The sequence below is a fragment of the Argopecten irradians genome, chromosome 13, assembly GCF_041381155.1.
Source record: "Argopecten irradians isolate NY chromosome 13, Ai_NY, whole genome shotgun sequence".
NCBI lineage: Eukaryota > Metazoa > Mollusca > Bivalvia > Pectinida > Pectinidae > Argopecten > Argopecten irradians.
In genome coordinates this window covers 5581846-5597900 of record NC_091146.1, presented here as the reverse complement: position 1 = coordinate 5597900, position 16055 = coordinate 5581846, and the positions used below count along the sequence as shown (strand labels likewise).

Sequence of the window (16055 nt, the reverse complement as noted above, 5' to 3'; positions counted from 1 at the left end):
AAGCACTCACCTATCGTGGTGGAAATAAATTTATCCTTTGATCTGTCCTCTTATTGGTTTTTTAACGGTAGACGATACTGATACATCAAAGGGTAGTACCAGCGATTATATCAATATGGATCAACCCGAAGGTACGTGTTGACTTGATTTTATTTTGAAAGAAATGAAATAAGATATTTTATTCAGTAGGAATACAACTGCATTATACCGATAGATTATATGTGTTTAAACTGATATCAATTCAAGCCATAGACATATTACCATCTCGACAATGTGAATTATTATTGAGTTTTTTCATTCTCGATCGGTATGCTTTGCTACTTTTAATTGCAAGCCAGAAATATTTTTATTCGAATTCCAATGAAATGCACGATGTAACGGAGGTCAACAAAGCTCAAATAAGCTACTCAATAAAACAGTATATATATATTTATATAGACATATTGCTATTCTCCTGCCTTGTATTGTCCGATTGCGAGAACATTAGCGTATATGCAGTTTATTTAGCCATGGCGATCACAATTTTTTTATGTCTCAACCAAACCAGGATTGAATATAAAAATTATAAGGAATTTTCTTAATTTTAACTCCGTATACGGAAGTTTGAATTCAGTTGACAACGAACATATATTATTTTCAATCAAGCACGCTCCATAGAATACGTTTGGTTTAAGCTGTGTACATGCTACTGTAATATGCAAATAGAGGTTTTATTGATTTTGTAAACGTTATGGACAGTAGGTGATATCGAGAGAACATTGGATAATGTCAGCGAGTACATCAATATGGATCAACCTGAAGGCAAGTGCTTTTAATGAATTTTAATCAAATCTGTATTGAAGTATGACAAAGACATCAAAAATATCTCTATACCCTGTCTGGCGCATTTTTGTTCATTAAATTTGTGGTATAAAGGTTATAGCACATGTTTACTATCTTGGTTATGTCTAATCACCCCCCCCTCCCACCCCCCCCCCCAACCCCCACACCCCCCCCCCTCCCCCACCCCTCCCAACCCCTTCTCACCTGACCAATTTCACAATTCCATCTCAACAATATAAGACTTTATATCGTGTTGACTTCAAACTGATTCGCAAATTTTCTTTTAGAATTTAAAATTACTGTCAACCGACTTTTTTGCGGTTATTTAATTTTGCGATTTTGATTTCAAAACAATTTCGTGAAGATTACAATGCACGGGTTGAAAAAAATCAAATGGAAGTTCCTATCAATAAATGTGATTTAGATGGTAATTCGCGGAGATAAACTTTCACGAAAGTAAGTTGGTTTACACTATTATATAGTTAAGATGATACATCAACATATATTACATTGTAGTTCAGTATTACAAGAAGCAGGAGGCTTAATCATTTCAAGATACTGAGAGAAATTATACCAATGTATACAAAGAACGACAATAAAAGGAGATAGTTCTTATAATGTTTTTCGTTACAATGTTTTGAGATATTTTTATACCGTTGTAGGTCAGGAACACTTATATTTAAATTGCAATGAACTACACGATGCAACGAAGGTCAACAGAGGTAAAAAAAAAGTACAACAATGTATACAAAAAACATGTTCCTTTGATATATAATATAGTATGATAACTTTTCAATTATCAAAATTATAATAATTTCACTATGTTTTACTATACATGCCTCATTCTAACTCTATTACTATGCATTTCAAGTGAATAAATTGTACTCATAGTTTGGAATTCATATTATTTGTTTCTGTTCTCAAGGTGATGCACAGAAATATACCAAACTAAACATTCAAAAAGGTGAGCACCAGTCTGGAGTGTCATTTAAATCCATACCAATATATGGGATATGTAATTAACGATAAAGTCACCGGAACATTTCATTATTTGAAATGTATTTGGTTTAGTTACAATACACGTCATGTTTCAAACTAAAATATTACGTCATGTATGCAAGTAGCTAAATAATAGAAACGTACACTTAATATACAGCGACATTATATATGTTACTGTCAAGATCTTTTTACTCGAATATAGATAGTTTCATTTTTCCCACGCGAAGAGAAAAGTTTTGGGGACTTAGGAAGGCATGCTATTAAGTACTAATTAAGTATTGAAAGAAACTGATTCAGAATACCTAATTATTATGAGGGATAATTTTACCAATGTATACAAAGAACGACATAAGGGAAATCAGGTTTTTTTTTCTGTTATGATGTGTGACTTGTTCTGTATGTTTTATGATGTTGTAATATCATTGTAGGCCAAGAACATTTATATTTGAATCCCATTGCAACACACGACCCGACGGCGCTCAATAAAGGTAAATGCGGTTTTTTTTTTCAATTTAAACATTATATAAAATATAGAAATTTTTATATATAAATCGGATGAATAATTAATTTAATAACTCATAATAAAATTCGTTATGTTTCAATAGACAGGTTTTCACGCAAAAATATTACACTGATTAAATAATTTGCTATTTTTCAATATATAGTAGAGTTGCTAATATTCGCGAGGGTTTCAATTTCTCGCGGATTTACACAAATTAGCGAAATTAACAACTTTTCCTTTAAACATCAATTTACATATCCAAGTCTACCTTGTTATTGGCGCTTTCAAAAACGATTCGCGATTTTAAATTCGAAATTTTACACCCGCTTATTTAATCAACTATAAGTGCATGTTCCTGATCAAATAGAAATAACAAACAATTGCTATACAACGACTACTCAAATGTAATTATTGTTTGGATTATAACAAGATTTGGTCTTGTTTTCAAGGTGAAGAGAAAGATTATACCAAGCTAAACATTAAAAAGGGTGAGTATTCACGCGTAATTTAAACCCGCCTATGCAATTTCAATTGAGCATTCTAGAGTTGTTATTATTATAGAGAGTTCGGAGATAAATCCATTGTTCACGTCACTCCGGGGCATATGGTTGGAGGAGCTTCTGGCTAATTATAGAGTTACCTAAATATAAACTGATCATGTCCTGGTTCTCATTTAAATCTTTGCGTACTTTGTATTCTTTCCGGATTTCGTACCGGAAGTTGTTATTAGTCCCAGAAGTTTTGGGAAAAAATCCGGACAAAATTTCCAGTTGTGATAAATTATTTAATTCAAATATACTAAGGTTAGTGCAATCAATTAAACTAACTTAGAAGCAATCGTATAATTTATTTAAAGCCTGCATCATGAATTTATTTTGATATTGCAATCTGGAGCAACAAGGTGCAAATAACCGCCATTATGTTATTGATGATTACTTCTGTTTGATTTTGTGCTGCCATTAAAACGATATACATGGTCAAAATAATTATTTATTTTGCATCAAGAAAGTGTATTTGGAACGTAAATTACTTTTTAAAGGATATCTGAATATAACAGAAAATTTATTGTGGAGAAAGTACGTCAATATCGAGTGCCGACTATAGTGGATAACGGGGAAGAGGAAGGGTAAAATCCTGTCAACCATCACCGCCAACGACCAAATGATAATTTAACAGTTTGTGTATTGCGTTTACGATAGTATGAATGCAATAACGCGTTAACATACGTGCTACATGGAGATAGGTCAGCGTCGCGTTCACACCACAGCCAAACAATGATTTCACTGTTCAATTCCCATTTGAATTAGATACATATTATATTATAAAATGAGATATGGAAATGGTAAGTGAGTCCTCCTACGAAAGGAACATATATTGCAATTTACATGTATATTGAATAAAAAAATCACAACAGAAAAAAATACATATTAGTGTTAAAGGCCCACTAAATTCCGAAACGGATTTTGATTTTTAAAATAGTAATGTAAAACAAAATTGATAATTTTGTTGACTCACAAAAGTTATTAACTTAATGTAAATACTACACTTACAATCCCCATCTGAACAGTTTAATTACAATAGATTAAATGTTAATTTCCATATGTTTCCTGCCATCGTCCTAAGTACCATGCGGTAGTATACTATTACTGGGCCACGCGGAAAAGCAGGAAAATGATTCTCACTATTAACATAGATTACGTAGAAAATCCTGCATCGTTTGGTGTTGCAAGGCCATCAGAATATGATTTGTTATATGTTATAATTGTTGTTAAGAAATTTTTGGGGTTTTTTTTGTTTCGGAAAGGTAGGCCTAGTGGGCCTTTAAACTTAATGTTTACATACAATAATATGTACTGCGCAACCGGGTATTGTCGCGATTTTGCGGGTCATCGACGAGATCGCGAATAGTTCATACGTGAAATATTCAGAATTTAATAGATTAAAAACACTATAATTATTATAAATACCCTTGAAGTGAAATCGGGAAAAGTTTATTCGCTAACATTTAGTTTTTCCTCGATTTTGATCCAAATCGCTCATATTTTGACCCCTGAAAATTATTGGCTACATGTATATCCGCGTGAGCACATTGATACAAAATTACCATTGTATTTTGCAGGGACTGAACATATTTATGGCAGGACCAATCCAAACAACTAAAGACAATTTAGGAAGGTAGATCCATAGTGCTGTTGTTAAGATTTCTGACATTTGACCATGGACACATTATGGATGTGAAACTTATTAGTTAAACGTGTCGATTTTTCACACATATTGCTAAGCCGTAAGAGTAAGCTCCCCTTGTACGATAACGATGAATTGGAAATAATAATGGACATGGTATCTAATGAGAAAAATAACCATATTCAGTACTGCACCGATTTATTCCTTTTGTGCGATTGTCTTTGGAGTTAAACAGAACGAAGAAAAAAGTGTTTCTCAAAATATACTTCAAAAGATATAATATGAAATTTTAATTCAACGAGATCAGTACTTGTTTACATCGATTTTTTATGTTCTCGTGTTACTTTTTAAACAATTATGTTTAGAAACGACAGTGGGCTTTGAATATTCCAATTTGTTTTTACAAGTTGAACGCAAAAAGATGTTTTCAATGCAAAAAGAGTAAGAGCAAATAAGAAATGTAACAACCAGCGAAAAGTATTGTAGAAATGTAATCTACTTAAAATAGAATATCATTTATCTTCATAATATGTCTGGTTTGGGGACTATTATACATAAAATATAGTTTTTTCGTACAGTGATGGTCATTTGAAATACTCGTAAGCAGTCTTAAAAATGGTAACCAACAAATATCAAAGGAATATAACCCATGTTCAACTCAATATGGAACTCCATGTGCTTAACACTATATCATTTATATGTTATGTTATCCAATATTATTTCACCCTTTTACATTTGTCGTCACAAGAAACCGTTATAACCCCCAAATACATTTTACCCACTCATTCGTGCATGGAATATAAAAATTTAATGCTAATAAACTTAATATTTATACACACATTATGTTTTTGTAAATGTTGATATCCATCTTTATACTTATTAATAAAATTTGAAATGGTTTTTTTTATAGATTTTTTACTAATCACAAACGTTATGATATACGTAGAATTGCTTTTTGCATATTTGGAAAGTTTCCACACATAAAAATGTTACGGGAAATGTATTTAAATCTCTAAAAGTCTGACCTGCCTTAGCGACTGCCTCTGTATAATGAGACCACCTTCTCAGGGCCACAAATGGTACACAATTTGTCATGTATATCAAGACGGCTCAGTCATAAAGATATTTTCTGAGTTCTTTAATTATGAGTTGTTTTTAAAGACATGTTTGATTGCATGTATATATGTAGGTAGGGTAAATTAGACAAAGGTTAGACTTATTTACCCCTAAAATCAATAATGAACTCTTCCAGCCCTTGAATCAAAGGCGTACTTGAGGCTTTATCGATTAAATGAAAATAACGCTTCCAAACAAAAACAAAAATAATGTTTATATTAAAAATTCGCTTTTTGTCTCCCCCTCTTTGTTTACAATGCTACGGAAGCGTATTAGGCTCATCACGTACGAAAATATTTTTTTAGGATAGCGAAAATGTTTTATTTGGCGGCCGCCAGATAATTATCTGGCGGCCGCCAAATATTTATCTGGCGGCCGTCACTTAATTGATATGGCGGCCGCCACTTAAATTTCTGGCATATACTTATCTGGCGGCCGCCATATAATTAATATGGCGGCCGCCAGATAAATTAAGTGGCTGCCGCCAGATAAATTAAGTGGCGGCCGCCAGATAATTATTTGGCGGCCGCCATATAATTAGGCGGCCGCCAAATAAAACATTTTCGTTATCCTGAAAAATATTGTCGTACGTGAGCCTAATACGCTTCCGTACAATGGTTATATTTTTGCAATATATTTTCGATACGTTCGACATTCAAACTTTCACATACTAGAAGAAACCCGTTTTTATAACTTGTTACTTCTCATTGAATTTCTATATTACATTATACGATAGGGGAAAGTAAGTACAAGTTAACAAGTGTTGTAGTAACTGAGAAGACAAATAATGTACATGGTATATGTAATATCAGAATTTTTAACATTCCGTGTCCGTTTCTGCTGGGTTCGGATCGAATTTAGTTTCCGTTTACGTAGGTGAAATGGAAAAATGTATGGCCTTACCCTGATCGTTAATTTGTGCTGATTTTAAGGCGTTTTTGTAAGTATTGTTCGACAAAAGTAGAAATTTGATCTCATATCAATATAAATTTTAGTTGTTTTAATTTATATCATGGCGAGTTGGTAGATCATTTTGAGGTAAGCACAATTTATATCATGGCGATCTGGTATATTATATATATATTTATTTCATTCTAAATTTGACTTTCTGATTGGCCAATTCCTTTGTAATACCACTATCAAATAACAAGAAACGCCACAGCTTATGTGACATCACAATGAAGGCATTGACATTGCGTATTCATTTGAAAAAATAATCATTAAACAAATCATTGGAATTATAAGTTTAAACTATGTTATTTTTTATCAAATAGATTAAAAAGCTAACTTTAAGCATTGACGTCAGGTAATGACAAGAAATTCCTTGTAAACTTTTGTGAGAATTAGCTACGCGTGTCCACACTTTTTACAAACAAAAACAACTTCCATACCCCAATGAAATTAAAAATGAAAAAATGACATCAATGCTTATTAATAGTACATTTTGGTATTGTATGAAAATCAAATATAACCAAGCATGATTGAATACAAGCAATAATCGAGTTCGATTTGGTTAAATTATTTAGTTTAAGTGTGGTTTTTTTTATATTATTAGAAAGTTCTGTGTTCCTCTTAGCAAACGATTACGCCCAGTGCAGTAGATTGATGTTTAACTGTTTGTGTTACCACATGCACCTTCATAGGACGTTGATATTATCCTTTTCACATTCTGGGATTGGCCTTTTCATAAAAGTGCACAGACCCTACAAAATAAAAAGAAACTTTATGGTAATATTTTGATTAAAATGACTATCATAAGCATAAGATAACACATGTTTTCTAAAGTACACCCCACAGTCGAACTATTGCATTTACACTCAAAATCTTTGTATATCGATTTTCCTCAAAATGTTGTTATACCTTCATTTCGATCACTTGCGATTTTGTTAACATGTCAACAAATGTGTTGCATTGTGTTCGGCATCCCTCAAACCACCTAAAACAATGTTTTGCTTAATTTCAAATCTCAATCAATTAAAAGTCATGGAATAGCGGCTATATTGATTGACGGATCGAAAATCAAGAGTCATTTGAACTCCCCTGTACCATGATGAACATTAGTGCAAAGGTTTATAAAGGTTCGTATAGCAATTAATGTGTCGGACGAAAAATTCTGAATCAACAATATCTCTCCGATCTGTTTATATATATATATCATTGTTAATTTAAAAAAAAACACAACGACTCAAAAGAATACTTTCCGATTGATAGTCGTTCCCTTAATAATTTAACACATCTAAGTATCCAAAGCTAGGATACGGAACCAGATAGACATAGTAAGATTCCAAACGTCAATTTTGGATATATTGTCCACTATACAATCCAAAGCCCATTCTTAACCTTGGATTGTTTTAGCGGCATTGGAACTTATTTTGTACATACCTCTCTGAAGGTTAAGGTCGCTATAGTCCTTCTCATCACCTTCAAAACAAAATGAAACATCAAACATGACCAATTAGCATTATAGCATGGTCTCTGGCATGATAATATGTTACCCTTAAGAATATATATTTTGCATCTGTATTAGATATACATGTATTAATTAAATGTTCACATGGAGTTACTATTAAGTTGATCTAGATACATTCACATTTAGATACACTGCTTCATTGAATGTGTTTCACCTGTGATGACCTCCGTTGTGTGTGGTGGTTCGTTAGAGCTTGAATATAGATGTTCCTGTCCTGTAATTATACAGTATGAACTATACAGAATGTGAATTCACCACATTTAGCACAAAACATAAGAACATATGTTATTGGTTCCGAGTGGCAGGTCAGTATGATAATGACACCATACTTTCATTCAGTCAGGTAAAAATGGTAAAACGCCTCACCTGTTTCGGTGGTCAACAACATTTTTATTAATTCAAATTAAATTTTTTCTTCAACATTTTATCATGTTATCGCCAACATACTGTATGCTTACACAAGATACTCATTTCATTTCTTGATATTATACTTTTATAGACACTAACCTTCAGGTTGCTTCAAATCCATATATTGGCACTGCCTTAACATCCAGAAAGAAAAACAATAAATAAAATCATATGTATAGCCGTTTTTTTATGTACTGAAAAATATACATTAAACATATTTTGTACAATTTTTAGTAAGGGTTATTTCTCTTTGTTAAGCTGTCGGCCATATTTGGTACCATATAATATCTTGTCGCGTCAGTCGCATATGGTTACTCTGTACACCGTTGGGACAAACCTGTGTAAATACCGATCGACCTAGCGGGTTTTGCTATATGCCAATGTCGTCGTCATAGCGTAGTTTTTATATTCATTTGTGACATTTTGAACCTCCCAATGTTACTGATTTCAACACTGGGAAGTGTGCAGCTCTGTTAGGTACCATATGATATTGCATTGAACATGAATTGTCGTTTCATGTGGTTACTCTGCACATCAGTGTTAATTTTTTTGTGGGCCATATCGACGGCACCTGTACAGATACTAACATAGTGGGTTTTACTATCTACCTATGTTGTCGTCAGGGCCTATTGTATGTATTCATTCGTGACATTAAAAACGTCTTAATCCTAAAGGCATGCATCCCAATCTGTCTATGAAGCTGGTACAGACTGATTTCAACATTGTAAAGTTATTGAGGACTCTTTATAGGATTTGTGATGTGTACACCTATGAGAAATCAACATTTTCCTACAATAAACTTGCTTCTTAATTTATTGAACAGTTGTCCTTATTAACAATATAGCAATTTCGTTTAATAAGACTCTTATTTGTTTCAAAACAGTAACATATGCTACCTCCACCCTTCAAAGATTTTGCCAGAACATTTTCGATTTACTATCACATACCTACAACAACATACATTTATAAGAATTTCAAACTCAAAATATGTTGCACTATTCCAGCAGAGGCCACCATTTTGACACAGCGTCATGAAATCCTGATGTCTAAATTTCCAGGTACGCAAAAATAGTACACAGGCTAAGTCACCAAATATTAGGCGGGTCATGTCATAAATCATGTTGTTACCTGACTCTCTATATAAATGTTAATAAACTATGTTCTACTGTTTTCACACGAATCGTTATATACATGTATACATACAAACCAACCAATAGTTTCACTGGGAATTTTCGCACGCGCTTAATTGTAAACGTCATAAAAACCAGCGCGTCGGACCGAAATGTTCTTTCGACGAACATTATTCTCATCAGAAGTTGCGACAAGAAAATAAAATCCATTGTTGTCCTAAAATGTTTTAGACGTTCGATTTGATACAGGTATTGTAGTTTTTTGTTTTTACAAAAAGTATGTTTCTTGTGTTGGGAATAATCGGAAACATTTCTTCTATTATCGCACACATCATTTATTTCTGAGTTCCATAAAAATGACGCATCATATTTCAAAGTATATTATCCTGAGTGAAATTGCAACCCAATGTTTGGTCCAATTTCGCTTGTATGTACATTATATATTTTGGGGAGTCAATCAGCGTGATTTTTCACACATGAAACCTAACACAAACACGCGGACATATCTATGGATTATATCTGCTATAATAAGACTTTTTTCTGGTCGCATCAGGACTTGTATGGGGAGACACAGTAACTTACCATGAGAATGTCTTTGTTGGGCAATGCCTTGGAGTTCGTTCAAGTTAAATTAATTAGAATAAAAAAAGAAAAGTAAACATTCATGAACAAGAGGAGAGCGTAAAATATTAATATATAGCTAAGCAAAGTGTAGAAATACATTGTTGTGTAGCGGCTACGTTTCGCGGGGCTTCATTTTCCTAATAAATAAAAGCGAACGTTTCCAAAAGATGTAAAAGATAATCATAACGTTATCATAGCAATGCTTATTATTTATCTCAAAGACATAACATTTATTTCACGCACATGTTGATTTCCACAAATTTCCAATGAAAGGTGGGCATTTGTCTTTAATATTTGAAGAATACCAGTTCAAATGTGAGGTTAACCACGAAGTATACTACCCGCAAAAATGCCCCGTAAGGAAAACCACGAAATATGAACCCACGAAATCAGAACGCTATACAGTATCCTCTTACCACGTTTGGCTCTTCGCATTATGATGATGATAATGATGGCGATGATTAGTGCCACAACTACGATACAGACAACAACAACCAGTACTACAGTAAGAGCGTCGGACTGTTCATCAAGGGTCTGTGGAGCAGCTAGAAGTGGAACAGAAAAAATAAGGCTGGAGACATCGTATTTCACTTTTATTAAACGGAAATTATGTAATTAATTAAGACTTTGACAGCTATATATTAACCTGAATCAGACAATCAGACAGAGATATCTCAATAGAAATAATTTCTATGTCTGGTTAGCATGAGGCTGGCCGGATATGGATAGGCAGATTTGCTTTTTAAGAGGGTAGATACATCTCTGTCCACTCGACAGACATTACTCTTTTCCAATTCATCATTGCCATAATGTTTATAAAGTGATGACGCCATTTGGGAAATATCGTTTGCCTCTAAGGATTACAGATAATGGACTAACATAATTTCAATAGAACGATTTGATTATTGACAACCTTTAATAAATGCGTCCGCATGCCTCAAGAAATTCATACTTTTACAACAAATAATCTAGTCAAACATAGGAGAGACAGATGTCCTATAAAGTAAGTCTGCAGATTTTCAAGATCCAATAATTATTAGACACATTCAGTCGTATGACATAATCTGTATCTGACGTGAGTTCTATTATTTTGTATTCCATTGTCTCCCCCTCCCCAGCATCCTGGATTCCCAACACACCAGGCCGCCATTCATCGTCCCCTTTCGCCATCACATAGATGTCGAATATTTGAGGATGCCCACCGTTAAAGTTCGATGTCCACATAACGGTAGCACTGTCCCAACTAAACTCAGAACACGGAAGTCCTCAGGCGAGTAAGAAGCACCTATAAATGATCAATTATTTAATTTAGTAGTGTAAAACATGATAACGGTAAATTGAGATATTTAGCACTATCTAATCGATATAACACGATATTGACTGAATACTTTGTCGGTAATCGAGCTGTACAGGCATTAGTTGTCTCCCTTATTCATTTCATACTTACATTGAATTTTAATAGTCACATTCCTTTCCCTTGCCGCTGCAGTGAATCCTGCATTTGTTGGCACTCGTGCTGTACAGGTATAAGTTACCTCCCTTGCTCTGGGGAGTTGGTTGTCCCTAAACACCAGTTGATTATCAGAAGTCTGGGGAAGTCGTAATAAAACGCCATCTCTCCTCCACTCCATTAGACAGGCACGGTTACAGTCAGTGTTACAGACCATGGGTCCAAACACATCCCCCATGATCAGCGAAGACAGACCTCCAGCGCCATCTATGTCAACAAACTGAGGCCCGTCTGTGACAGACATAAAATACAACCATTCGGTTAACATTACTACATACATCATGTCATCTAGCATAGCAAATGTTGCGCGCTGATAGTATCACTTCCCTTCAAAACTGATGTCGCTGATACTTTTAAGCATTATTTTGTTTCAGTGACATATTTGATTGTTAAAAACTCCCATTTTGTGTACCTAATTGCGAAATGAGTAAATGAAAAACGAAAACAAAATGTAAGAAATTCCAAAGTAGTGTGGCATGCTACTGTAGATAGGATACAGATGTAAGACATTTGATTTGGGATTTCCATTTTACTGGGTTTTTTTTATTATTATTTTTGTTTTTTATTTCCTCAAACAATTATCAGCACAATATCTCACGAACGATACGTGCTACGGCGTTCATTTTTGGAGATGTTTAAAAGCGCTTTCGATTTTGTAAGATGACGTCCAAGGTCAAACAACATTTTACTAACAAATTTGAAAGTTTCATTACGTTATTCTGTAACCATCCACATTCAGTTATACAGGTAGATCGGAACATTGCACGTCTCTTTCTAATAACATGTTTTCAGATACTATGTCAAGGTCAAAAGTTCCATGTGGGGTCAGATAAAAAACAACGAACCAATCAAATTTTAATAATGTTTTGATAAAGAATAAAAGATCAGGCTATTCTTACATCGAATATGAGATATTCAACATTCGAAAGTTCGGTTTCCCACCAAAACTTGAAAAAACGCACCTTTTTCAGCTCCTATGAAAAATAATGTGCAAGTTTCTAGAGCATCTGACTCGAAGGTTCCGGATGACCTATAGTCATCGTGCTTCGTCCGGCCTTGTGCGTCGTCTGCCATGCGCGGTGCGCTGTTCGCCACCGTAAACATTTTACTGTATACCTGCGTCTCCTCTCTCGTCTGACAGGTAAGACTGTTGTATCTGTCCTCATGGCGTACTTGGTTGATTATGAGGTTGGTACCATTATCACTGAATCGTGCGTTATACGTGGACGTCCCGTTGAGTTTCCAACTATACGTTAAGACCAGACCGTGGTTATCTGTGGACGTCCCGTTCAGTTTCCAACTATACTTTAACAGCAGACTGTGGTTATCTGTGGACGTCCCGTTGAGTTTCCAACTATACTTTAAGAACAGACTGTGGTTATCTGGTTTACTATGTGACGTAGATGAACATTTTAGTGTTACGGATGAGTGAACCACTGGGGATTGTAGAGAGGAGGTAATCACCAGTTTTGAAGGCGATTCTGAAAAACATTATGTCAATAACATTTGTTGTATCTAAATTAATTAATGCGTATCGTATAATTGGCACAGAGGAGACACGAACATTTTCGGAATGAAATAAACGCTTGTTTTGGTGAAATACATGTGTTTTTTTCACCTCATTGACCTATCAGAACACAGCATTTACAGTGAAAATATCGTATTGCTGGCAATAACTTTTTTGGAACATCAAAACAAAAACGTCATCTTTCAAATAATTTGTTGGAGCATATATGTGCTGCAATTGGTTGAGTTATGATTTCTTTATCAAAATTTGCGCCCAAAGTGTGAAACTAAATTAGTTAGCGGGGGATACTGTAAAAATGGATATTTTCGCGAGTGCTGTAAAATGGATATTTTCGCGAGTGCTTAATTTCGCGATCTCCATGCATAAACCTTTCACGGTGTTGTTATTTTCGCGATAGATACACTTTTAGACATTTAACAACAAAGTTCATAAAAGTACCAAATATTACGCGAGTGAAAAATTTCCGCGACCAAGCGGCCTACGCGTAATTAGCGTAAATTTCCCATTCGTGAAAATGTCCACTTTTACAGTACATAAATTGGTTGTAAGTTGTTATGGTAACAGATTAATATAAGTAAAAGAAAGAGCAGTATCACCAAGACGTCAACATGCAATTCATGAAAAAAATATTATATGTTTCTTGATGAATTACACCTTATCTCGTTCACACTCGTAAACACTATCAAAGTTTCCACCCCACTCGATGAAATATTACCGGTTTTTTTAAAGGAATATCCTCTGGTATGTTAATATTGAAAAGCATTTTCAACAAAGCAATATGGGATATCATATTACACAAACAAGCAGGCTGGTCAAGTCCGCTATAATAGATATTCCAGCTGTACAAGGAAGTGTTTGTGGCATGGATACATGTTTCAGAGTGATCAGAATAATTTCCTGTACTGGCGGAATCAAATACTTAATAGTAACTAATAGGAAGCGTCATATCTCTCTCGTTTTCTGGTGTATCATTGTCAAGGTTTCATTCGTAAATATAATTTGTTATAGATCTATGGAAAGATAAACTTTAATAGATTGATACCTACTTTGTTATGGAGCTATAAAACACACAAAAATGAGTGTATCGTAAATAAACCGAGGAGCAGCGGTTTATGATGAGAGACATCCTCGATCACTTACGATCTCTACACCCCCATCCTGGATACTGCAGGGTTTCCAATCATTTACGATCTCTTCACTCCAATCCTCGATACTCCAGTGGTTTCGATCACTTACGATCTCTACACCCCCATCCTCGATACTTCAGGGGTTCCGATCACTCACGACCTCTTCATTTCCATCCAGCTCGATACTCTGGAGGTTCCGATCATTTACTATCTTTTCATCCCCACCCTCGATACTCTGGGGTTCCGATCATTTACTATCTTTTCATCCCCACCCTCGATACTCCAGGGTTTCCTATCACTAACGATCTCTTCACTCCCATTCTCGATACCCCAGGGGTTCCGATCACTCACGACCTCTTCATCTCCATCCTCGATACTCCGGAGGTTCCGATCATTTACGATCTCTTCACCCTCATCCTCGATACTCTAGGGTATCCGATCATTTACGATCTCTTCATTTCCATCCAGCTCGATACTCTGGAGGTTCCGATCATTTACGATCTCTTCACCCCCATCTTCGATACTGCAGGGTTTCCGATCATTTACGATCTCTTCATCCCCATCCTCGATACTCCAGGGTTTCCTATCACTTACGATCTCTTCACTCCCATCCTCGATACCCCGGAGGTTCCGATCATTTACGATCTCTTCACCCTCATCCTCGATACTCTAGGGTATCCGATCATTTACGATCACTTCATCCTCATCCTCGATACTCTATGGTATCCGATCATTTACGATCAGTTCATCCTCATCCTCGATACTCCAGGGTTTCCGATCACGTATGATCTCTTCATCCCCATCCTTGATACTCCAGGGGTTCCGATCATTTACGATCTCTTCACCCTCATCCTCGATACTCTAGGGTATCCGATCATTTACGATCACTTCATCCTCATCCTCGATACTCTATGGTATCCGATCATTTACGATCAGTTCATCCTCATCCTCGATACTCCAGGGTTTCCGATCACGTATGATCTCTTCATCCCCATCCTTGATACTCCAGGGGTTCCGATCATTTACGATCTCTTCACCCTCATCCTCGATACTCTAGGGTATCCGATCATTTACGATCTCTTCATCCCCATCCTCGATACTCTATGGTATCCGATCATTTACGATCAGTTCATCCTCATCCTCGATACTCCAGGGTTTCCGATCACGTATGATCTCTTCATCCTCATCCTCGATACTCTAGGGTTTCCGATCACGTATGATCTCTTCATCCCCATCCTTGATACTCCAGGGGTTCCGATCATTTACGATCTCTTCACCCTCATCCTCGATACTCTAGGGTATCCGATCATTTACGATCTCTTCATCCCCATCCTCGATACTCCAGGGTTTCCTATCACTTACGATCTCTTCACTCCCATCCTCGATACTCCAGGGGTTCCGATCACTCACGACCTCTTCATCTCCATCCTCGATACTCCGGAGGTTCCGATCATTTACGATCTCTTCACCCTCATCCTCGATACTCTAGGGTATCCGATCATTTACGATCACTTCACCCCCATCCTCGATACACCAGGGTTTCCGATCACGTATGATCTCTTCATCCCCATCCTTGATACTCCAGGGGTTCCGATCATTTACGATCTCTTCACCCTCATCCTCGATACTCCAGGG

General features: G+C 35.5%; 1 protein-coding gene and 1 long non-coding RNA gene across 11 annotated transcripts in view; one reads left to right on the top strand and one right to left on the bottom strand.

Moving 5' to 3' along the window:
* Positions 1–16055, top strand: part of LOC138306056 (uncharacterized) — a 77683-nt gene that overhangs the window by 25231 nt on the left and 36397 nt on the right. For 6 of the 10 annotated variants that reach the window (XR_011205767.1, XM_069246406.1, XM_069246399.1 and 3 more), the window contains 7 exons: positions 72–131; positions 739–801; positions 1485–1544; positions 1748–1786; positions 2250–2309; positions 2773–2811; positions 9506–9559. Coding sequence is in view for 9 of the 10 variants with exons in the window: in XM_069246406.1 (XP_069102507.1) it covers positions 72–131; positions 739–801; positions 1485–1544; positions 1748–1786; positions 2250–2309; positions 2773–2811; positions 9506–9559 (375 nt within the window). In the remaining variant the exon portion in view is untranslated. The remainder of the gene's footprint in view (positions 1–71; positions 132–738; positions 802–1484; positions 1545–1747; positions 1787–2249; positions 2310–2772; positions 2812–9505; positions 9560–16055) is intronic. The other 4 variants (XM_069246398.1, XM_069246404.1, XM_069246403.1 and 1 more) reach the window with 4 other exon arrangements.
* Positions 7106–11237, bottom strand: LOC138306058 (uncharacterized). The gene is made up of 3 exons (XR_011205768.1): positions 10672–11237; positions 8006–8044; positions 7106–7326 (listed from the first exon to the last, which is right to left on the bottom strand). It is a non-coding gene; the product is annotated as an uncharacterized lncRNA (long non-coding RNA).